This window comes from Podarcis vaucheri, assembly GCF_965113315.1.
Source record: "Podarcis vaucheri genome assembly, chromosome: 8".
Lineage (NCBI taxonomy): Eukaryota > Metazoa > Chordata > Lepidosauria > Squamata > Lacertidae > Podarcis > Podarcis vaucheri.
The window spans coordinates 70929144-70954600 of record NC_138766.1 but is presented as its reverse complement, the minus strand read 5'-3'; the positions used below and the strand labels follow the sequence as shown (position 1 = coordinate 70954600).

Below are 25457 nucleotides of genomic sequence, written 5' to 3'. Positions count from 1 at the left end.
ACAAAATCAAAGCAGTAGAACAGTTTCAGCTTTTTAACTGTGGATCCAGCATTCCAGCTATAACAGACTGTCACTAAATCTTTGCTGTGGGTTAGTATGACCTTAATTTGTTTCAGAACATGTGAGGTCATATTAATTTGGGCAATGGGGAATGTACTCACAATTCGTTGCTGTACTTGAGAATTGGCCTCTAATGTCAAAACCATGCACCATACATAAATAATGGAATTGTTTGATGATGGCACCTGCAGACAAGAAAAAAGATAGGTATTGCTGGAGGTTACGGTAGCCTTGTGGAGCTAAATATTTAGCATCATCTGACATACCAACACATTGCAAGTCAAAAAGAAGACCAGTTTTCAAAGAAAATCAATCTCTCTTTTTTTGCACATTATTTTAGATAGGGCTAAACTACGCATGAAACCATTTGCACACTTAGCAATTTCACATTTTTATTTAAATAAACAGAAGGTGCCCAAGTTTGGATAAGGACCTAGATGGCAGTTATAGGGGGGCTTTTACCCTATGGCTTCAACTGTGGTTCCATTCTGGATCAGGGGTTCTACACCCACCTACTGACACCAGGAGTAAAGTTCCTATTGGCATCAATGAGAGTTTCCCCCAATGCAAATTCCCAGTGGGTGGGTGGGTAGGTCCAATATGGACTGTAGCAGGAGACGAAGGGTTAATCCTACTCCACTCACCTGATCCTGAAAACAAGTACTCTTTCTAGTAGATGGGTTTGAGGGTGATTAGTATCCTTATGCTCATCCAAAATCCACATTTATAATAAGAAAATTGTTATCTTGGAAAACACATTAGTTTTTTTAAAAAAAATTACAAACTTCTGATTTGCAAACTATTTGTTTGTGTACCTGGATGACTGTGCTATATTCAGTGTCTTTAGACTCGAGAGAGACATCTCTTGACCAGTCTTCATCTCCTTTAGCCTTCACACTCAGCTCTGTTAGTTCATGGTTTTCTAGGACATACGATGGCAGCTTCTGCTTGGGTGTAAGGCAGTCAAAATGTTCCTTTACAACTGCTTGTCCATCCTGCCCAGTGTAATGCTGAACAACTTTCATTTCAATGCTTTCAGAGAGGTAACTACACACAATCTGTCTTCCAGAAATAATTATCTAAATCAGGGACAATGAGACACAAACACAAATATATATTTTATATGAACTGATTTTTACAATAAAGTTTAAGTTGAAAAATGTCTATTTTATGGAGATAAAGAGACATAATACTAGTTCAGCTATAACAATCTTGGTCCACCAAATCATGTTTTCCCGTTACATTTGAACCAGTATAATGCTGAACTGCTGCTGGCACAAATTCACAAATGTAACAATCTAGATAATAAAGTTTTAATGAAAAAGTATCATCAGTAAAATATTATTTTGACCAGATACCAATAATTTAATATTCAACTAAATACTAAATTCAATTGCATCGTCACAGTGAATGCTTTCAATTTAAGCAATTTTGGAGATACAAGAAGTTAGCTGCTCACCAAAATCAATTAAGACTCTATGTGATTTTAAGTGCCTAAGAACTCTGATGGAACTTATCAAGGGGCTCCGTTCCGCTTCGCAGGAGAGGCACTTTGCTGAAGGGGCGCTGTGCAGAGAGGGAGAGCTGTGCAGAAGGAGAAACAGAAGGGGCTCCGTTCAAGCTGGCCACTGTCTCTGCGCAGCGCCTCTCCTGCGAAGCGGGAGGAAGAACGGAGCCCCTTCTGTTCCTCCTCCCGCTTCGCAGAGAGTGAGAGCTGCGCAGCTCTCCCTCTCTGCGCAGCGCCTCTCCTTCGCAGAGAGTGAGAGCTGCGAAGCCCCTTCAGCGAAGCGGAAGGAGGAACAGAAGGGGCTCCATTCTTCCTCCCGCTTTGCAGGAGAGGCACTTCACTGAAGGGCCGCTGCGCAGCTCTCCCTCTCTGCACAGCGCCATTCGCCCCATAAGACGCACTCACATTTCCCCTTACTTTTTAGGAGGAAAAAAGTGTGTCTTATGGAGCGAAAAATACGGTAAGTAATACTTAATTACTTCGTTAGTGGCATCCTCTTGGACAACTTAATGTTTGTTGGAAAAAGAATTCCTGAGCAAAATGTACATGCATAAGAACACTCACTTGTTTCTGTACTCCACTGAGCTGCAGGACCTTGATAATAAGTGATGCAGTCCTTCCCTTGTACTGAATAGTCCTGATAAATGTTCCTGCATTATCTACACTGAATGGCTCAGACCACCGCCAGTTTCCCCAACCTTCAATACAGATATGTAGCAGCTGAAAAAGATAAAAAATAATAATAACTAACCAAAAGCAAACAAGCAGCACATTAATTGATGACCTGTACTAATCAGCTAACCTTACAGCAAAACCCAAGTCCCATCACTGCAAAAGTTCTCATTATAAGATTTGAACATGTTTAATACCTTTCTTTAAAAACAAACAAAGCCGTATGACCCTTGTTACCCAGTGTACTAAAGCAACATAGGCCTTGGTAATCATGTGCTTTATATTTAATAAACTAAATAAATAAACTTCCAGTCTTGAAAGGTGAATTTCTAAGTACATTTCTCTATTTTAATAGAGGCCAAATGAAGCCGGTTTATCATATAGTTATTCAGTATGAAACTGCTGCCCAGGAAAAAAAAGTCACAAATTTTCTGATTTATGAATACAGTACTAAAAAAAAGTTACACCAAGGTCTAGAAAAAGGAGATAATGAAGGCCCCCACACATCAAGGGCAATGAATCAAGGCTAATGGACTGAAATTATGCTTTTTCCAGTGAAGTTTGACTTTGACCTTTAAGAAGGAGCCGCAATAACAAACGGCTAAGATGTTACAACTCAGTAGCCTGCTGGCAATTTTTGGTCCCCTCAGCACAAAACTGCTTGTAAAACAAACACATTCAATACAGTGGGTGGCTTTTGAATTACAAAAGTTAGGCCTTGACTACTAACACAAATATACAAGATAATAAGTATACCCTAAGGGGAAAATGTACTCTGGGACATAAAAGCTCCTAATGGCTTTGATATTTAAATCTTAGTCACAGAATAAAGAGAAACAACTGCTGTGGCTGAAACCAAGTTGCTCACAGCCTCCTGTGTGTGGGGTGGTGGGAATGGAGGGGAAGCCGCATACCCAAAATGAAAGAAATGAGAAGGCTGCTGACTGTTGAGAGAGAATGGTAGCGGGGAAAACAAACAAGCAAACGTAGGTATGCTATACAAAAGCTGGCCCTATGTGCTCAAAAATTATTGAAAACAAACGCTCTGTGATAGATAATGATGAGTCTGAACACAGAACTTCCCTTCTGGAGCATCTCCTCCCATCTTGTATGAACAGCCAGCTCATATCACCCAGGAATATGCTATCAGTTTACACCAAAAGTTTTACAAACATTGGCTGATTATTTTCTAACAATGCACCACGGAGATTGATGCGCATTTCATGTTAAATGCATGAAAAGGCTAGGAAAACAGTACTCTTGGGAGTGAGTATCTGATGACATTGTAAGCTCTGTATACTACAGAAAGAATTCCTATTTATATCTCACTGATTTGTGGGAGCTTCACGACTCCATGCTCCCACTGCTGCTTCAAATATCACCAGATGTCCAATGGAACCTTGCTTCTCCTGGGGCATGGGTACTATTCAACAGCCAGGGTTAAAAATTTCATAAAGGGTTCCTTATTTCCCCTCACAAAATTCGAGCACTGATTCTACTACCACCTCGTTGGGTACCTTATGATTTAAATGGGCATCCTAAGGACTCCAAGATGGCAATCAGAATGAGCAGCCTGAGCACACATAAGCAAACATCATACTCAGCCAATTGAGTTAAACCACTGCTTTAGGGGATACCTTTGCTGCCTTTTAAGTTTTCCCCCACACATTTTGAGAACTGTTGGGAATTTAGCTCACGTGCGTCACGTGACTGGTGTGGTAGAGCAGACCTGGAAGAAGGCATGCCAGATTTGGGCTGCGTTGTGTTGGAAGGTATGAAACAGAACAATTTGGCCATGCTGGTGAAAGGTGCTTGCTAAGATGCCTTGGTGCTTGTGCCTCCAGCAACAATGATGGATGATGGAGCATCCCCAGACTATGTACCTGTTCATCTAGTGGGTGTGCAACCCAATTCAGAACCACCCACCTAATTTACAGATGTAGGAACCACAAGGCCTTCATGGAAATGTTTAAATTGGCTTACAAGACTGAGAGACAAAAAGGAACAGGGAACATTTAAGACTCACATATCATTTTTGGCCTTGGTTACAGAGTCCACTGTGATTTGTTCTCCTTCAATATTTAATCTGAATTGCCTGCATGATTTCTATTTTCAGCTACTAAATTTAGTTTTGAGCCAAACTATTTATTCGTTGCCATTCAGAATCATTAAGTCATCAACGTTGTACGCCAATCATCAGAAGTGGGGAAGTTTGTGAGTTTGAGCAAGGCTGGCACAGACAAGCTATTCATGCTGCTGCAACAAAGGAGGCTGGCTAAGGAACCAGGCATCAATGCCACGAGGTGCTGCTAAATTAAAACTTCTGTTTGCAGAGTGATAAAACAAAGCTGGAAAAGGGAAAGCCAGTCTGGGATATGTGGACTGGTGATAACAGATAGGAGAGGATTTAAGTGAAAAGCAATTTGACCACTATTGTATTTTACATCAAGAAGTCATAAATAGTATAAAGAACAGGGATAAGATCTTCCCTATATACAATGGATCTTCTGTAGAGTTGCTTTACAAAAATCACTAGACCTGTTAAGAAACATAACAGGTGACAAAGAGAACTCAGTCTCTGAGGGAAGATTCCTGAAAAGATACCTCTGAACAGAAGAGTTTCACTTAAGTTCCATGGGGCCCAAACATCTTGTTGTTTTGCAGAGCAGTATGGCTTCCGCCGTAGCTTGAATCACAGTTAAAGGAATGGATCTAATGATGGGCTGCTGCTTACTATGACATTCAGCAGCTCATGTTGCTTATCAGTCTGGAAAAATAGGCCTTCAGAAGACCTCTTACTTTTCTAAACTTTAATGTTAGATTTTCATGAGACCATTAGTTGCATTTCCCTTAACAAGAAGCCAAGAACCTTTAATAAACCATAGTGTGTAAAAGCTGCCAGCTAGTGCATGCAGTTTGATCACTACCTCTTTGCCCCTCTATTGGCATGAGCAGCTAAACAAAACAGCCTAACATAACATTCCAGTTCTGGGATTATGGCTTTTTTCTCTAATAAACAAGAGATCTCTGGCAAGACTTAACCCAAGGTTTGTTGCTGGCTTACAAATATTGGCCTATGAGTGAGAAGCAAACCACAATCCTGGGTTCGGTTGTTATGCTTAACTATTTGTTTACCTACTTGTGCCAGAGGAGGAGGGAAGAGGAAGCAATTGGGCTTTGTGTACATTATGGGTTACTAAACCAAGGTTACTGGCTTATTGTTACATACTGCCACTAAGTTATTGTTGAAAGTAAAGACATTTCACCAGTTTCCTACATACAAAGTTGTGCAGAACTATATAAGAAATGCCTTGAACCCAATGCAAGGTCAAGAACTTTAGAGCAAATGCAAGATTCAAATCTAATATGTATCTGTGTGTGAGAGAGAGAGAGATCTAGTGTCTCCCAATGAAGTAAAATCTTAACTACATTACATCAATGAAGCATTAAAAAAATGAACTTTTATGGAGCTGGAAGAATGCTGGGGAGTGGATAATTCTGAGAAATTTCAGGTTAAAAAAAGAGAAGTCCCTCATACTCACTGGGATTTGCAGAGGTTTTTCAAAATATGAGAAAAAAAAATAGAATATATATATTGCCTGTGCATAGTGACTATTAAATAAATTGTTTACTTTAAATCCAATGATTCAATTATTTATACGCATTTACTTCTGAAGCAAATGTGTTTTGAGATTTTAGCTTTGTACCGCCACAGCAAAACCAAAGGAATCTTAAAACTCCTTTCATTTATTTATATTATCTATTCTAAACAGTCAATTACAACACCTCTCCTCAACTTTAATCAGTGAAAGAAAAATTAATACTTTAAATGATATGAATTTTAATGAAACCCAATCCTTTGAAAACTATTTATTTTCATTTAACTGAGCTGCCTTGCCATACTAAAAAAAACATTTTTGCAAAGGTTAAATAAAGTATTTTATGGCAACCGCTGCTGCTTAGTGCCTGTGTAACAAGAAACATGAGCTGTCCAAAGTTGTGCAAGTGGATTTTCTTTCCCAGTAAGGAAATGTGGTATCTGAGACCTTGTCCTAACTCATTTTTATCCCCAAGTGTGAGTCAAGAAAGTCAAGTATGAACTAATGCCTAGAGGAAAGTCCCTGACTCCAAAAGTATGGATTATTTCATATTTCACATTTATCTCACAATCTGCTCTCAGAGTTCTTAAAATTCACTAACTTGGCAAGATGAGAATTATCATGAGGAATGAAATAACTTCAAAACTATGAAGTAATCTAGCATTCCATTAATCTGACACTCAAGTGGCTTGTCCATGCTTGGGCACCGTTCTGACCTCTGGATAATGAGTTCCTCAAGAACGTCTCCAGCAATAAAGAAATTTGGAATGTGCCACAATAAAATATGCACAACAATATGAAGTCCTAATTAAGTTGCATTAATTTTGTAGACATACACACGCCACTTTGAAAAATTAGGACACGGTGTTAAAAATAAAACTTTGCTTATCTGAGATGACAAGGTATCAAGATGTCCAGAGTTCTTTCCAGAGAACATAGCATTGTGAGTTCTTTTTTAAAATTCGTAACACAAACTACACCCAGATCTGGGTGTGGGGATTTTGCAGCATATAACGAACGGAATCAACTAATGCACGAAAAGCGCCCCACGCTCCTGGTATGTTAAATTACCCAAATGGTTCATTTCTGAGATCTCAACATTCTGGTGACACGGGAGAGGCGATAAAGTGTCAGCAGAACAATAATAACACAGAAAATATTACAAGGCTTGGGGGCCATTCAACAGAGTTACTCATTTAGTTCAGTTCTTGCCAGAAAACGTCCGAATAATCTAACTTTTCAGAGAATCAAGAACTGCTCTCCAGCCAGTGGTAGTAGAAGCTGCTCCACGGCTGACCTGCTTTCCATGTCTCTCCCTTGCTCTGCTTCACACTGTATGCCCATTCGTTCTGGCACATCATTCATTCCTCATATAACAAGAGCCAATGTAGTCAGCTGACTTGTTCTGTCCCCTTCCAAAGAATAGCACAGCAACCTGAATTTCACAGACCTGATAACTAACAATACAAGGGGAAAAAACCAAACTCAAACATAAATTACTTAGACCACTAATCACATGTATTTCATTTTTATTCTCCCCCTCCCCGAGCTATCACTTGTAATGTCAGAGCAACCCTGTGAGTCAGGTTGATTATTCTTGTAGTTTGGGAATGGAGGACACATAAACAAGTCTAGAACAGAAACTGGACTTAATATACAGGATAACCCCTTCATCCACATATTGTAGCTGCATCTCATAGGCAACCGTGTGATTAGAAGTAGAAGAATTCACATCTTAGCATAAAGCAAAACTGGAACTCCTGCAGGTAAAGGACTCGAGAAGAGTCTACCTATACATTCATGTGGCCTGAGAACATCTTGGATCAGAGTATATGCCCACTGAGTACATCATCCTGCTTCCCAGCATCATTATTGGCAAATTTATATCTGTAACTATCTTGCAGTAAGGATAAAATTGTGTAAATAATCTTTATATTTAAAAGACCATTTTGAAATCTCAATTTGCTTACACAGAAACATAAAATATGTGTAAGCAAACTGAGAAAAAAAGCCCTATAATATATCATTCCTGACTTTTTACATTGTTTCCCAATTGTCTCTTACAGCCACCTATAAACCAGTAGCCATCACTCTTATGGTAGTATAAATTACACTAGTTATGGAACAAGTATTCTACTTTCAGTTCCCACAAAAGCCCAGAACAAATTGCGACCCTGGCTATGTTTTTAGGTGCTATGATTGTGTGTGTGTGTGTGTGTGTGTGTGTGTGAGAGAGAGAGAGAGAGAGAGAGAGAGAGAGAAATCTGATAACTGTTTTCATGGATATTCACAAATGAGTTATCATGTGCTACAGTACTGTGGGCTGATATTCACATCATCATGTACCTAGAAGGCACTTCTGTGCAGGAAAGAGCAGGTGACAAAACATATATATAACAAGTATGTGCACTGTATCACAGATATAAATGCTGGGCTTCAGCCTGCCATCATGCTTACACTGAAATAACACAGGTGCAAAAATCACAAGCAGGCTACCTGCTGTATCCACCAAAGAAGTGTATTTTGTGTTGGATTTTGTCATGTTTAATGCAGCCATTCATAACTGAATGTTCCTCATTCTGATTCAATTGCTTGTAAATGCTTGCAAAATTTACAGCTGGGAGACAAATGACAAATGAAGCAGGCTTCCATAACATCTCACTGCCTCTCTATTTGGCTTGACCAGCGGTAAAGCATAGTAAAAAGGTGAAGTAAGGAGCCCTCCCTTCTTAGATGCAACTTCCGTTTAAAACTAATTCTGATGTAGCAGTTTTCCTTAATGGAAGAATATGGTTTTGTATCTTCACAATGATTTTCATGTACATTTGTCGTGAGCATTCCACTGCCAGAGAAAAGTTGAAAAATAAAAAAAGCACACACTGGTTGCCAAAGGAATAAAGGGTAATTAAAATGCAGAATTTTAAAAGAAATGTTGAGTAACTTCAAGCACTTAAATAAGTTGACTGCAAGCTGATTTTGCCTAAGCAGAAGTGAAAGCTGCAATCCTTCCTCATTAGGGGCTGCAGGTTATTCTGGGAAAACAGCAGCAGTAGCAGCAATACAATATGAGACTGAGGGACTGGTAACCATTGAAACATAAGATGAATCAGAGAAAAATCCTATCATGTTCAGCATTCTCTTCTCTCAGTGGCCAACCAGATGTCTATGAAAAACCCACAAGCAAAACATGAATATGATAGTGCTCTCCTGCAGTTGTTCCACAGCAACTGAAAGATACTGTCTCTGGTACTGGAGGTGGCATATAAAAGGTATAGCCTTATCCTACATCAATTTGTGGCCTTCTAAAGCCATCCAAGCTGGTGACCATCACATCAGTTTAGCTATATACTGTGTGAAGAACTTCCTTTTGTCTCTCCTGAATCTCCCAGCACCCAGTTGCATTGAATGATCCCTGATACTATTAAAGTTAGGGAGAAAAACCTTTCGCTATCAACTTTCTCAACACCATGCATAATTTTACACACCTCTACCCTGTCTTTTTTACCATTTTTCTAAACTAAAAAGCCAGAAGTATTATAAATTTCCCTCACATGGGAATTGCTTCAGCCCCTTGATCATTTTTGTGTCCTTTTTTCTGCTCCTTTGGACATGCAGAGACCAAAACCACACACAGCATGTATTCCAAGTATGGTCAACACCATAGATTTGCATGAAGGCATTATGACAGCAGCAATTTTATTTTCAATGGGAGCTTTGTGTCCACACAGTTAGGATTAAAATACCAAAACCTGAAGACTAAATTCTCTCTCTTAAACCTGACAAATTACTGCTGTACTTTGGGTTCAGAAGCTTGCAGTTTTCTCTGTTTCTCTCTCTCTCTCTCGTTTCATTTGGAAAGGGTGTGGGTGTTCAGTTCCAAACTTGAATGAAATCTAAACACTTCTGGGTTTCCTCATCCATTTTGTTTATCTCTTGTGTCTCTTGCAGCTAAAGCGTGTGACTCCAGCTGGAATCTGGAAAGCTAAAGATAGCTGAATGCTTGAATAAAAAACCAGAATCAATGATTAAAACACCACCCAATTTTAACAATCGCTGCACTTGTAATGCTTTTTTCTTTCATACCTGCGGGGACTTGTGAGAGCGCCAGCTGTACTGGTGACTGTGGAGGCTAGCCAGCAAAACATTTTCATCAGTATCCACCTGGCCAAACCGCAGTGTCTCCTGTGTGTCATTACAGATTACAAAATGGCTGAAGACCAACTCTTCTGCCTCAGGGCACTGTTTCTGAAAGGAAAAGAATATGAAAGCCAAACAAGGGTCAGATTAATTGCAATATGTTTGGCAGCTGCCTGCCCAGTGGCGAATGTTTCTACACACAAAAAAAACCCCTCCCTTGTCACAAGCTTTTCCTACAGAACTTTATTTCTATATCATAAAATCACAAAGCAATTTATGGGTACCCTGAAATATATTTTTATGGGTATACCCCAAATATATTTCTATTCCTTGAACTGTAAACCACAAGCAAAAAGACAATGAAATAACAACTTTTAAAAGATTATCTGAGGCAAATGAACATCAGAGACTACTGCAGAGTAGTGTACAGAACAGCCTGAGGAGATTCTACATAGCAATACAAAACCTACTCATGAGCCATTATGCCTGGGGTTCCCAACGTACTGCCCATGGGCAATCTGGTGTCCTCAAGACACCCCCCACAGTGCTTGCTAAGACCCCCCTGCCTGTTCCAACTTTCTGTATTTCTTTATAATTAAGGAATAGTTTTGTGCTTTTGAGATGGTTGTTTGGTTGGGAGGGAGTTGCTTGTTTTGTGGGGGGAGGTGTTACCTGATTTCCCCCCCCCATTTAGTTTTGGGGGCTGTAGTATTTTGTATTTGCAGGGGTGGAGTGTTTCTGAGCACTGCCTTTCTTTCTTTTGTGAAATGCATAACCTGTGGGACCCATAACAGTTTCTTAGATTTCCAAACGACCCTCTGCATCCACACATATTTGAGATGCCTGGGTTTTGACAATAAAACCACTAGTTCAAAGACATCTGAAATGATATTTAGGATTTAGTGCGAGGTTTCTGAAAAATAAAATGTATTTTTAATACTTTCTGGAGCAAAAAGTAAAATAGCATCAAAGTCTGCACTTTCCTACAATTGATGTTTGATTGCATATACACACTCAAACATACTCTCCTTTTTTAAAGCAGAAATGACAAATATCAAAATACCGAGATCGGATTTTTTGTTTTTAAATTTACTTCAGTTCTCTAAACAGGTCTTAGCCCCATTGTTCATCTTTAGCTTCCAGAATGCTCTGTTGCGTTGACTAAGCAAATACAACTTACTCAAGTCCACTTTGTGCAAAGGTTCTGTGGAGTAAAAGAGTAATTTGATGCCATGTCAACTCACAAGAGTCCTGAAATGCTTCAGTATTCACTCTGAAATGTTTCAGTATTCTAGAGCAAGGTTCCTGTATTAATATGTATATACAGAAGGACAGGTGTGGACATGAAACCAGGACTACAGCATGGCAAATCCACTTGGAATTTTTTTTTTAATGCACACAGACAGCTTCTGGCATTTGAAGTATTACACTGCTCAGTGTACTTTCAAAGTTTGTTTTAGATTGTAGAAAATATCTCACGGTCCTCCCTCAGTATAGTGATCATCCCTCCTGAACATCCACGTGTATCTTCTTTGATGCTCTGTGTGATCAGACTTGAGCTACGAGCAAACTGGGCATTTTCTGCTGGTAATATTGTATGAATGATAGGCTTACTTGGATTTGATATCCCGCCTTTCACTCCCCTTCAGGAGTCTCAAAGCGGCTAACATTCTCCCTTCCCTTCCTCCCCCATAACAAACACTCTGTGAGGTGAGTGGGGCTGAGAGACTTCAAAGAAGTGTGACTGGCCCAAGGTCACCCAGCAGCTGCATGTGGAGGAACAGAGACGCGAACCCGGTTCCCCAGATTACGAGACTACCACTCTTAACCACTACACCACACTGGCTCAGCTTGATGGTTGATATAAATTACCAATGTCTCAGGGGTTCATTAATCCCTGTAACTCACTGCATTATGGGAATGATTTGATGCCAGCAGAAGATGGCAATATAAGTCCTTCAAGGAGATTTGTATCATTGACTTAAAATATTCCTATCCAGTCCTTCCATCAGCTTGAAGCTACCTTCCAACTCACAGCAGTCTCTTTTCCAACAATGTAATACTGTATACCACATTATGAAGAACTCTATTTTGGTTTCATGTTTGAGTCAATATAATCCAAGCAATGTTTCCTTTCCCTTTTTGTTGCCTTTCCCCTCAACCATTTTGACTTTCCCTAACCATTCCTCCACCACCGCCCCACCCCTGGTTGGCTTGGCAGCTTCAAGATGGCCTTCAGTCTGTTAGAGAGCTGGATTTCCCATTGTCCTTTTCTTCCATAGTAGCATCTTCTCCTGGCACCCGTACCAACACAGGCTCTTCCCTTGTTGATTACAGCTGCTTCGAGATTCTGTCAGCAAAATGCCAGAGAATGCGTAGAAGCATATAAAAACAAGGAAGATAGCCAGGTCTCTCTAGCCAGCCAACTCCTTTTTGGCCACTAGTTTTTCACAGAGCTGTCTGGTAGCTGCTGTTGTCAACACCTCATTTTGACCAAAAGAAAAAAGAAAAAGAAATTTTGACTTCTTGGGTGTACAAAATTTCCACACATTAAATGAACACCTCCCATCATCACACACAAAGCAGAACTTGGTTTCTATGGTGACCAGATATTCAAATGTGTATACAGTACTTCATTTTCCGTTTTGAGTAACTATGTTCTTACTGCATTCCTGCGTTTCAAAAACATCTCCCCTTGGCTTTAGTGCTTTCTTTTCTAGAGAAGGAATAAAATATTGGAGGAATGGCAGGAGTCATGTTAAGACATATTTCTTGCACCCTTCCCACATAAGTCTAGGGTGACAAGGCATCCTATTTTACAGAGAACAGTACTCTATGTGAAGGGCTGTGCACTTAAAAGTGCTGTTTAAAATTCAAGAATCCTAAGAGAGAAGTAGCCCATCAACAGATAGCAGCGCCTAGAAAAGGGAATGAGAAAGCACACGGGTCACCTGGTCACAGTCTTTCCTGCGATAGTGAGATGCATTGTGTATCTATTTAAATTATAATATTACTAAATACGCATCTATGCATAAGCAAATTTTATTCAAATCCATATTCTCATTTTGGATGATACACTTCCTCTTTTTTGGCCATGTGTAAGTGCTCACTCTATATAGTAAAGGTAAAGGGACCCCTGACCATTAGGTTCAGTCATGACCGACTCTGGGGATGCGGCGCTCATCTCGCTTTATTGGCCGAGGGAGCCGGCGTACAGCTTTCAGGTCATGTGGCCCGCAGGACTAAGCCGCTTCTGGCGAACCAGAGCAGCGCATGGAAATGCTGTTTACCTTCCCGCTGGAGCACTTTGATGTGCTTTCGAACTGCTAGGTTGGCAGGAGCAGGGACCGAACAACAGGAGCTCACCCCGTCATGGGGATTCGAACCACCGACCTTCTGATCGGCAAAGTCCTAGGCTCTGTGGTTTAACCCACAGCGCCACCCGCATCCCTGTCACTCTATATAGGCTGCTTATATACCCACCTTGTACTTTCTCCAAAATTTATCTGTAGATGGACGTCCATCCACACACGTATTGATTAAAACATGCTGACATCCAGCAAAAGATAACAAAAATATTATCCAATTCTAGAGAATATGGGGATGCTGGTTTAAATGCTGTCCCCCAAGGTGGCAGGTGAAAGAGGTGGAACCAGACAAGTATGGCAAAAAATGGGTGAATGCAGGGGAGGGTACCAGAGGTAGCTGGGATAGAACTAGATTTAAGGGGATTTTCCTTTGGGAGTTCCAAAGCCATGGGCTCCATGCTACAGTATAAATCTCGGTGTTTAATTTGGCCCTGTTCTCATCAACATATTCTATACAGAAAAGGTCAGCAGAACAGCCAAAGACTTGCATTTTGTAAGCAGGGAAGAATACTACAGAGCATCTGGATGTACAGTGTATCTGAGGAAAGTAAGGCTGACATTCCTGGTGCCACTTCAGAGCACACAGTTTGTTTTGGCACTCTACAATGGTGGATCTATTACTTTATATTGTCAAGCTGCCATACCCACATGCTCAGAAATCTACCCACAAACATGGATTTCCTTGTTACAGATTTATGAAATGTTCTTCTTTAAAGGAAGGATTTAAAATCTAAAGAACTGTGTATGTTGCTATCAAGTACAGATAGGAATATATAAAGCATTTCCCCCTCAAGGAAGTATCTACTGGATTTTCTTGTTAAATCTGTACCCAGAAAGACTGAAAGCTTAGCACTGCAACATGTTTAAAATTCATCTTAGTGGAATAAGATAATTTGAAGTTTTATTGTCAGTTTACTGAAGTGAATATTTTTGCATGGATATGGGCTTAAGCCTATGAGCAGAAAACCCATGTAGAGAACAGATGAGTAATATCAAACTCCTTATACTATTTGAAAGCATTTTTCTTTTCTTTATGCATGAAATTGTCAGTGACATCTTACCATACTCGGATGTAAAACCTCATGGTGTTAGAGGTAGCAGGTTTGGCTTGCACTCTAACAATCAGCCCAGATTTACAGGACAATCATATGCATGCATTCTTCAAACTAAGTTCCGCTGAGTTGAATGGGATTTACCCCCAAATAGATATGTGCAGGTTTGCAGCTTTTGTTAATGAATTTGCTTGTTACTGGAAATCTATGCATTTAGTTATTACCTTCAGTGGAGTCCAAGAGAAACAATCATACTTCAATCTAACTGTGTAGCTGATAGAAAAGTTTGTGCACTCTATTTGTATTAATATGTATGTAATACATAAATATGAGCCTGGCCACTTATGAGGGGTCAGCACGTAAAGCATAATACACTTCTGGCCCAGGACCACCACCTGGAGAAAAGAGTGGTTCCAGATATACAGCAGTTGGCCATCCCTAATCTAAAAGAATGGAAACAGGATGGTCTCCAATAAGCTAAGCATCTGTTTGGGAGGGGGCTGCAACAGACTGGATCATCACTGTGCAAATCAAAGTTCTAGTCTACACTGTAATGTCAGTATATTTATCTTCTAGTTACTAGCGCAGCAGCCCAGAATAAGCTCCATAATTTAGAAACTGCATTTGAAGCGATTAAATATCACTTTATGCACTATAAAGTCATATATATTTGTCCGGTTGAGACTTAAGATATAATGTAATATTCAAATAGGACCAGCTAGAATAGAGTGACTTTTTCCATACAAGAATTCTTGTATTTTACTGGTTATATTAACTGAAGGATTGAAGGGTCATTCCAAATCAAGTGATCCATTTTTTACCTCATGTCTTCCAATTTTCTTAATATTTTGTACACTTGTGGAATGATCAGAACCAAGTTTAAATTTTAAATTTTAATTTCTTTTATCTCATCCCGTTTTAGAGTTATGAGGGTTTGAAATTTCAAAAAATTGATACTTTTGGACTTGCCTGATTACACAAAAACCATAAAAGCTTAGCCAGAATTAAGATATTTCAAAACTAAAAATACCAATCTCTTCAGAACTTCATGGGCCTTAATATATGTCAAATGATATGTCCAAAACTGTAGTGATTATTTAATATTTCTAAGAGCTACCTGCAAAATATCATCTTGGGATCTGAACGGGATCACATTAAACAAAAATATTTTGTACATACATCTGCCTTATTGGGTTCTATTTAGGAGTAATGGGTCTTGTTGGAGTAAAATATAATAGAATAAACAAGACTTCAAATTATAACATCAGCTATTTCATGCATTTCTTTAGAAAGTTATTCAATTAAAGGATACCTGAAAAGCTAGTCAGGCTTTTCTTTTAAAAATGTGTTCCAAAACAGTGATAGCTTGCTGTTGAATGATAGAATTAATGCTTTGAAATAATTTTTGTTAGTACTTCATTTCATGAACATTATAACAAAATACATTTCAAACAAAATTATGACACTGCTGGAACTCTTTAACTGGTACCATGATAACATCCTTTCTATCTAGTTATTATTTTCAACAAATGAGTATAGAAAAGAAGAAATGTTCCTAAAATGACACTTTGAAAGAGTGAAAGCGATCAATGGAACACAAGGATTTCACCACTTTGTTCCATCTACATCCAGTCCAAGAGAAATTGTGACCAAGGTATATCCCTTTAGCAATGAGAGTGAGATGTTTGACACTGAAGGAAGTGGGGCAGGCTAAGCCTGATATATTCTCAGCATGTATTTCTGAGCTCTTGGAAAAGAGAAGTATGAAAAGTCTCAGAAGAATTTTGGTGTTCACAGCCCATGAGACATTCCCTGAAATTCCTAGGCATGGTGATGGTCACTAGAAATCCCAGCATTCCATGATTTTAACACATCAGCTTAGGCTGATTGAGTCTGATGTATTTAATTAGGCATAACTGGATTGCAATTTAGATAGGTATGGGAACATGTTTAGTATGGCCACAGTAAGGTAGCTGAATGCGTACACTGAATCTCAGTCAGGAGTGCGTACAAAGAGGCTAAACTTAACCAAACTGGGCCAAGTGATTGGATGCACAAGAAGAAAACAGGAGTCTGAAATAAACATTTATAGAATAAGACAGGGGGAGGGGCTTTAAAAAGCAAAAGATTCAACAGCACTTCAACACCCCAAGCTGTCTATGGGCAGATCACTTTAAAGAGAAAAGGCACCAATGCCATCTAGACTAGATTCCTAGACCTCTATTTTCCCTTTGTGAGATCTGGGGAGTATCATGAAAAAAGAAAAGGAGAAAAACAAGCCTAATATACTCCTGAACTACAGACTTTCGCCAACATATAGCTCTCCGCTCATTTATCTGTTTCCAGTTAAAGAAATTTTCCTGGTGATGTGGTGCAGTGCAATGCAATGCAATGAGAAACCCATATTCAAGGCCACCTTCAGTCACAAAGCTCATTGGGTGAGTCCACCCAATCACCGTCTTCCAGTCTATCTATCTTACAGGGCTATTGTAAATAAATAATTCTATGTATACCACTCGTCAGTTTCTTGTAATGAGTATTAGAGCTATCCATGTATGTAGTTTTGGAGGACTTAGACCTATCACAGCCTCCTTAAATCTATAACCCTTTTATTTGTACTTGTCAATTACTATATCAGACAAGAAGAATATTTAGGAATAAACATATTTTATTTCAAATGGGGAAGTGCCACAACATAGGCTTTTACCCAATTAGAAGGGCAGATACATGGTTGGTCCTCTGCAGTGTATCCATTGTGTTAACTTTCTCTTCCTGCTTCCTCCTTTCTCTGAGCCCAGAGAGAAAACAGCATATCTGTTCATAGTACCTGCTTCCTTTCTTGCCCACTCACCCATTGTGTAAAAACTACGTATGTGTATTTGAGGCTGCACTTTTGTCTGATCCAATTTTAAGGCAGGGCTGATTAAGCAGCTATATTTTGGAACTTCCTAGAAGATAGGAAATGTCCTGATGGCTACATGTACAGTGGTACCTCGGTTTACGAACTTGATCCATTCCGGAAGTCCGTTCTTAAACCAAAACCGTTCTTAAACCAAGGTGCGCTATCCCTAATGAGGCCTCCCGCTGCCGGTGCCCTTCCACGGTTCGGATTCTGTTCTTAGACCGAGGTAAAGATTGCGAACTGGGACACTACTTCTGGTTTTGTGGAGTTCATAAACCGAATTGTTCGTAAACAGGGCTGTTCTTAAACCGAGGTACCACTATATATCATTGTAGGATTTGTCTGCTGGTTCAAGAGGTTGCAGAGCATGGTAAAATATATCACTCACCACAATCCCATCTGTGTCTTATATTGCACATTCAATAAGCTCATTGGGTAAGTCTTCCCAATCACTGTCTTCCAGGATAGGTACAGGGTCGGTTCCTTGGAATGGGTATTAAAGCTATACATGTGTTTGTGTGTGTGTGTGTGTACGTACACACACACACACACACACACACACACACACACACACACACACTGTTTAGGTAGTAAAAAAAAGTAAACCATCAAATGAAACTTGTTGGATTTAAACACATGGATTTCTCATATTTAAAAAGTGGCCTGTAATAAATTCCGTGCCACTTTAGAAATTATTTTAACAAGAATGTGTCTGATGGGATGGTTTACATTTCCCTAATGAAATATCCGGGGCTTTCTTACTTAACTGACCCATTCACCACAGAATTCATTATCCCTATATATGTAGCCCTTTGCAATAATGAAATACTATGGAATATGTGGAGCTTCTCCACTATATTTCATTTCAAAGAACTATTTTTAAAGCAATAAGGAATTATGCAATTGAAGCAAATAATACATTTTCACATATTTTCATTTTACTTATACAATCTTGCTGAATTAAAAACCACCTATATGCTCTATAAATTGGTTATTTTTAAATGAAATCTTACTACAGTTCAAACACAAATATGATGAGGGGATGGATTTTATTGGGCCAATCTTTTGTTGGCAAAAAGTGCACATTTTCAAGACTTCTATAACTGCTTTCAACAATAAACGACTCAAGTCTGGCATTTAAATGTACCTTATTAACAATCAGTTGATCAATCAGCTGACTGAAGTTAAAAGCGTTTCTGTTCCCTTAATTTCAATGGGAGAGTTAATCAGGTGCTTAAAATTAAGCTAAATTGTTTTGGCTAAATTGTGCCCCTGGTGTTTTAGAAGGCATTTTCCACTGTAAGACATTAGACTCTTAAGACTGTTACCTACAAAAGAGAATCAGTGCCTTGGGGGGAAAAGGGAGATTCATCATCTTGGGATTTGAACATGTGACCTAGACTTACAAGCAAAGAGGCTGATGATGTCTTTAAAGCCTAATTCTACTTCTAAAACTACCATCATTATTTAGGGGAAAAAATTAGTCTGCATATTGGCAGAAACAAATACTGACAGAGGCTTCTGTTAATCTTGAACTCTTGACCTAAAGGTGCAAGGCCAAATTGCTTTATGCTTCATATGTCAGCTCCCATCTACAATGTGTACAAAATTACTTGTCTCTAATAATTCAGCTAGAAAATGTGAAAAACTCAACTAACGGTGGTGCTCTTGACTTTGTCCAGCAGAATAATGTGTTGATTGTGAGCGCTGCACACCAAACAACACTTAGTGGGAAGCTAATTTTCGGTATGTATGTGGAAGAGGAGAAGCCACATAAGGAACATGTTGTTAACAATTAACGTTAATAAGCAGCTCTGGGTCCACTTCTGTGTCTGATGTCCCCTAATTTAAAAGTAGGCTGAGTTTTTAATCAAGTGCACCCTGGGTTGGAGACCCACCCACCACATCAGAAGATGGTGGCAAGAACCCTTGACATGAGAGGAAACAAGAAAATTACAACAACAATTACAGAAGCATATCCTCCTGTGGGTCATTTGAACATTGCCACCCCCGTGTATAAATCAGACCCAACTATTCCTAGAATGTACCTGTCAGGAGTATGCTGCTCTGCAACATATGGCTCTACTTAATCAAATATACAATTCTGTTATTTTCAACTCAAGAGTATTCCTGTAAGGCACCCTGTAGTCCAAGTCAGTCATTCACACTCTGATGTGGTCTCAGACATTTAAATATTTATACACTACATTTTATTTATATGTATACGATGTCTGATACTCCTTAACAGCACAAAGCAACTGACCTTTCTGAAGGCCATTTTGCAGTAGTTGCTGCCCTGCCAGCCCATGCGTAACGGGCCTCATCTAAAACTCTGTTTGCTTGTTTTCTGTTAAGCACATTGCTCAAAATATGACAAAAAGCAGAAATTGGAGCTACAAAGACTCTTTTTTCACAGTGATATTTGAACCAGCTGTAAAGATTTAAATCACACTAGCTCTTGTTTTATGAACGTCCTTTTACAATAAGAAAACCATGGAATGGCTTGAAAAAAAGAAACTCTTGATACGAAACAGATGTTTTTATCTTTTCTAGTTTTGCTATTGTAGTTCTGCGATGGGTAATTAATGCACAGTACTTTGTTTTGGTATTTAGATTGGTAAAGAAAATTATTTTCTTGCAGGCCTGGATAACTTAGGACAACTCAAGGCATTTTGAACAATTGCAGGGGAAAATAATCTACATATATATTTGGATTGCCTTGTACCATTATTTTTGTATGAACACAATAGGATGCAAGATGTAGCAAATGCTTTCAATGATATAAAGAGGGGGAAATAGCTAGTGATACCTGACAGAGGGCTTTATTCGACTAAGTTTTACTCCAAGTTGCCCTACTGAAATTAATGAATCTAAATAAGTCATGTAAACTAATTTCAATAAATTTACTCTTTGTAGGCTTAATACTGAAATAAACCCAGAAGATCTGTGACCACATCTCCATCTCACATGGCGTTTGGTCCTCATAGTTGCTTATCCCAACATCACTGACTTTCTAAAACACATACAGTGGTACCTCGGGTTAAGTACTTAATTTGTTCAGGAGGCCCATTCTTAACCTGAAACTGTTCTTAACCTGAAGCACCACTTTAGCTAATGGGGCCTCCTGCTGCCGCCGCGCCGCCACCGTGTGATTTCTGTTCTCATCCTGAAGCAAAGTTCTTAACCTGAGGTGTCTGTAACCTGAAGTGTACGTAACCTGAAGCGTATGTAACCTGAGGTACCACTGTACAATGAAATACTACATATTACAATTCACCAGGTCAGATCCTGATCTCACCGGCATAGACTTAAACCCACCCAAAATGGCCCAAGGAGCTTTAATTTCCTTTGAAAACATGTTTTATGTGATAATAAAAAGACTTTTACTTTAAAGTGTGGGGAAATCTGACAATAAAGCGACAGGCTAGATTTCCCAAAGCTTTTGCCAAACCTTCAGAAGTTCACACATGCCCTGCACAGTTAGCTCTCTGCTAACTGAAGAGACAGAAACTCAGTATCACAGCCCCTGCCCATTCTGACATGGCTCAACTCAGATGTAAGATTTTGATCCTCCAAACCAGTGCTCCCCACCCCCACAGTACTGGCACCTTTTTTTCTAGAAGAAAAATACTGATTAAAAGTATGGCACTTGCTGTAACAACCATGGTGAGTAATGGTACCTTTTTTCTAGAAGAAAAGTACTGCTCCAATCCACTGAATTGCATCCAGGGAGTTGCGAGTGGATTTCTGCTAATGCAATGGGACTTCTGCCCCAAACCAATGAAACCTCCTCCACCACAGAAAAATGTATTTTGGAGGGCCAGTGCGCCCTCTGAAATGGCATAAGATGGGCAGGAGGGGCTGTAGTGGAAGCAGAGAGTTGGCAGAATTTAGGGGACCACTTTGTGAGAGTGGAAGTGCCATTTAGTCATGCATGGCAGCTTTGAATTATCCCAATGGTTGGGAAAATCAAGAGCTAGCTTTGGGCCCACAAGGTCCCTTTGCTTTTCTTTCCACATACCGAGGAGCAGTTAGTTGCTTCCTGTTTGCAGTAAACCATACTTGGACGTTACACCAAACCAGCAAACTATGGCTTGTCAGAATGCAAACCACCATTAAACCATAGCTTGCACTGCGGATGCAAACAGCAGGTGCGAACCATTGCTCGCCAATTTGGTTATAATGGTAAAGTATGGTTTCTGCTAAAAAGGAAGAAACAACTGAATTTGACTGTGAAAAGGAGGAAGGGGCACATGAGTCTTATGCTTGCAAATGTATTTTATTCATTTCTAGAAGTGTTTATGTTCTGCCAACTCATGTAAAATATACTGAAACTTGGTTTGGCATTATAGGTGAACTGGTTCTATGTGTTTATGATGTTGTATGCTATCACTTTGCCTATTAATTTCATTTGCTTTCAATCAAGTTTCTGGTTCTGCAAAAAGGGGAGGTAACAGTGTGCCCTATCTTCCCTCTCTCTTCACCCTACTAGCCTATTGGTAAGCCCCATTTTCAGAAATCCTGAATACAGGTATCCAGATTAACATTTTCATTTAACGTTTAGCTGTTGACCTTACCTGTTGCCAAGCTTGGATGGTTTTATGCAGGGAGTGAATAGCATGTTGCCCGAAGCTTATAAATATGGGATCTACCATCACATTTCCATCCAGTATCTTTTCCGCTAAATTGCCAGAAATAGCAATCTGTCCAAGGACACCAAAGGGCTTCACAACAGCCTGCATTGTTACATTTCGGTATTCCAACAGTTTGCAGTCAATCCTAGTAGAAAACTGGATCTCCTTGAAGATGGATCCATCACTCCATTGCCTTAGATAGATGTGTGGTTCTTTGAAAGAAATGATCGAATATTCTAGTTCGGATGGCACATTTTTATCAGAGATAAATGGATGAAGAAACTTTGGTGGCACTGTGAAATAAAGGGGGGAAATCAATAGTACAATGTTGCAAATGCAGACTGGGAATGAGTGTGTTCAGTAGATCAATATATGCAGAACACTTTACAAGAAAAATTCTATGTATTTGTTCAGCTCAGTTAAGTAGCCACTATTATATAGAAATCCCATCTTATTTGAAACCAGAATAAGCACACAGGAAATGAAAATGAAACCTTAAATTTAAATACTGACAAATAATAAAGAATAAAAATTTTGCTATTCAAAGACTCAGTGCTGTCAGGAACTTTATATTATTTACTTTCTTCTAAATCAAAACAGTTAAGTATGTACATGTACATTTACCTATCTGACTGGATTGGGTCTGAGCTGAGCCATATTTATTTTTTCAAAAGCTTGTGGTTTCTGCTCTGTATGTGCATATTTAAGCATAGGCTTGAAACATGGTCTAAAGGCACATTATAGAATTCTTGCGGGAGCTAACCAAATCTGAGTCAGCCCAGTGCTTGAATGGGAAACAGCCTGGGAATCCCACATACAACTCCTTTGAGTTCCACAATGGAAATAGGTGGGATATGAATGTAATATGATTACGTAAGTCTTTTTTTATGTTGGGCAAAATTTAGTACACTAAGGCCCCACACTAAGTAGAAACACTAGTTATCCCTAACTACCATTGCAATTACGATGACAACAATAACAGAATCAACAGAAATAATTCCCCTACACAACAAATAGAGCTAATCAAGAAATAGCCCAATAGTAGTAGAAATATGTACTACAGATCAGAGCCACCAAAAGATGTTGGAAAGTAAAAACTGGAGACCAAATTAGGATTGAGGGATTAATGCAGATAAACTCATATGATTATCTGTTTAGATACAGCGCTGATGTGCACTTTGGAGAAAAAAATGCAATTATTAACAGTAATGGCCTCAACATCTGGTGAACACATAAGGGACACAGAAAAATATCTACAATTAGCAAAGTAGAAAGGAAACAGAACTATCCTAGGTAAATGAAATCATACAGTATTTTAAAAATGTAGATGCTATTTTAAGTAAATGGATGTCACCAATCCAGAACAATTGGATTTTAACTTGCAGAAAGCCAACATCCTAGAAATTATCTGCCCTATAGCAAGTCTGAAGTAACCACAGTGTCAGGGAACTGACATCAGGGGAAAGGGAGTTGGTAGGGCTCCCAGAGACTGGGAGAGAGTCAGCAGCCAAAGCAGGGACCAGTAGGGGGAGCGAGGGGTCTCTGGAGGAGGATCTCAGTAATGCTGAGAGAGACGCAGCAGCCCAGGCAGGAAACAGCAGGGGAGAGAAAGGGGTGAGAGACACGTCCAGCGAAAATAGCGGGGAGGTGTCAGAAGCAACTGCAGGGAGACCCATACTTCGCCGGAAACTGTCACGTCGTGAGTCCAGGAGACGCGTTTCCGTTAAGGAGCTTCTTTGCTGGAAGCGCTTCCGCAAGCAGCCACTGTCAGACTCTACTAGTGACTAGAGCAGACATGTCTGAGGAGCTCTGTCACACACAGAGGTTTGTGGGGCCGCACAAACTCTGAGGGGGCACAATTTTAAGCACAAGCAGCTAATCAACCCCTGACAGCAGTCTGACAGTGTTTGTACGCTGCCTGTGCAGGAGAAAGCCATCATGAGCGACCCAGCCGGAACCGGAGAGGCAGGGGTTGGAGCTGGTCCAAGCTTGGAAGAAAGGTATCAAGCTCTGGAGGTCCAACTTGCGCTGCAGACGGCGAGGCTCGAGGAGAGAAGGGCTCAGGATGCAGACAAAAAGGGGAGAACCACTCAGTTCCCCAGAAAGGTACCAGGATTGGTGCAGAAGTTTGGGGGGGACCCCAGGGATTACCATGCCTTTAGGACAGAGATGCAATATGCCCTGAATGTGCAGTTTGATGAGTTCCCTGATGAGGAATCGCGAGTTGCTTTCGTAATTGGGCATCTTGAGAAGGGGGCGCGGGACTGGGTTCGACCCCTGATGGCAACGCACAATGATATCCTAAAGGACACTATGAAGTTCTTTCGTGCAATGGATATCATGTTTTCCAGCGATATTGAGGAAGGGGTGGTGCGCAGACAGCTAATGGCTTGCAAGCAGGGAAGCAGATCTGTCCGTGAGTACTGGACTGAATTTACCATGCTGATTCACAGATTGGGGTGGGATTTATCGGCAGCCCCCATTCAGATGCTATTTGAAGAAGGTCTTTCTTCGGCTGTGAAAGACGAGCTGTCCCGGAGCCCCAGGGCGGTGTCTATGGATCAGCTGACCAAATCTGCGCTGACCATTGGAGCGCGCCAGGAGGCAAGAGCCTTGGAGAGGCGGGAAGGGAGAGGGGAACGTTGGAAGGAGTTACGCATTCCAGACATTCCTGAGCCAGCTTTCCCGCCGGCAGAGCCGATGGAAATCGGAACAGCCCGCGCGCGCGCAGTTTCAAAGCCCAGTGAGGGGGCGAAGAAGGAGGGAAAAGGAGCCCGGAAATGCTATCTCTGCCAACAGCCAGGCCACTTTGCCAGAGTCTGCCCCCAGAGGAAGGAATGGCAAGGGATGGTGGGAGCGGTTGAGGGGGGAGAGCAGGGAGAAACGGAGCAGGTAAAAGCCAACGCCTGGTTGCCACCGTCAGGGCACTGCAGCCAGGCCAAAGAGCAGTAAAAGTGCCCGTGCCAGAAGCTCCTCGACCTGCTCTAGTGATTGAAGTGTCGCTAGAGCTGCAAAATGGACACCCCCTAAAAATAAAGGCGCTGTTGGACTCAGGCAGCTCCTGCAATTTTATGAGCAAGGAGTTTGCTGCTGAACACCAGATACAGACTATCCCTTTAAGCAACCCCCTGCAGGTGACCACGATCGATGGCAGGGAACTGTTGGGAGGAGGAGTCAGCTTGCAGACCGTCCCAATGATAATGAGGGTGGCAAGGCACACAGAACTGATAGCGTTTAATGTGGCCACCTTGGGAGGCGCTCCCATTATTTTGGGAATGAGCTGGCTAGCCCTACATGATCCGCTGGTGGGCTGGCATCAAAGAGTGGTTTCCTTCGGTTCAGCACATTGCTTAGAACACTGCAGGGGGGAAAAGGGGTCAGCAGGGGCCCAAGCCACCCTAGCAGGGACTGAAGTAATGGGGAAGGGGAAGGTGCCACCACAGTATGCTGATCTCAGCGACGTGTTCAGCGAGAAGGAAGCTGACCAACTACCCCCGCATAGGCCCTTTGATTGCCAGATCAATTT

At 40.5% G+C, this 25457-nt stretch overlaps 1 protein-coding gene across 5 annotated transcripts in view; it reads right to left on the bottom strand.

The window, feature by feature from the left end:
* VPS13B (vacuolar protein sorting 13 homolog B) overlaps nucleotides 1-25457 on the bottom strand; it is a 368427-nt gene that overhangs the window by 43166 nt on the left and 299804 nt on the right. For all 5 annotated transcript variants that reach the window (XM_082235378.1, XM_082235375.1, XM_082235376.1 and 2 more), the window contains exons 42-46: nucleotides 21875-22224; nucleotides 9922-10083; nucleotides 2132-2287; nucleotides 876-1139; nucleotides 162-245 (exon numbers count right to left, since the gene is read on the bottom strand). In XM_082235378.1, coding sequence (XP_082091504.1) covers nucleotides 162-245; nucleotides 876-1139; nucleotides 2132-2287; nucleotides 9922-10083; nucleotides 21875-22224 — 1016 coding nt within the window. The remainder of the gene's footprint in view (nucleotides 1-161; nucleotides 246-875; nucleotides 1140-2131; nucleotides 2288-9921; nucleotides 10084-21874; nucleotides 22225-25457) is intronic.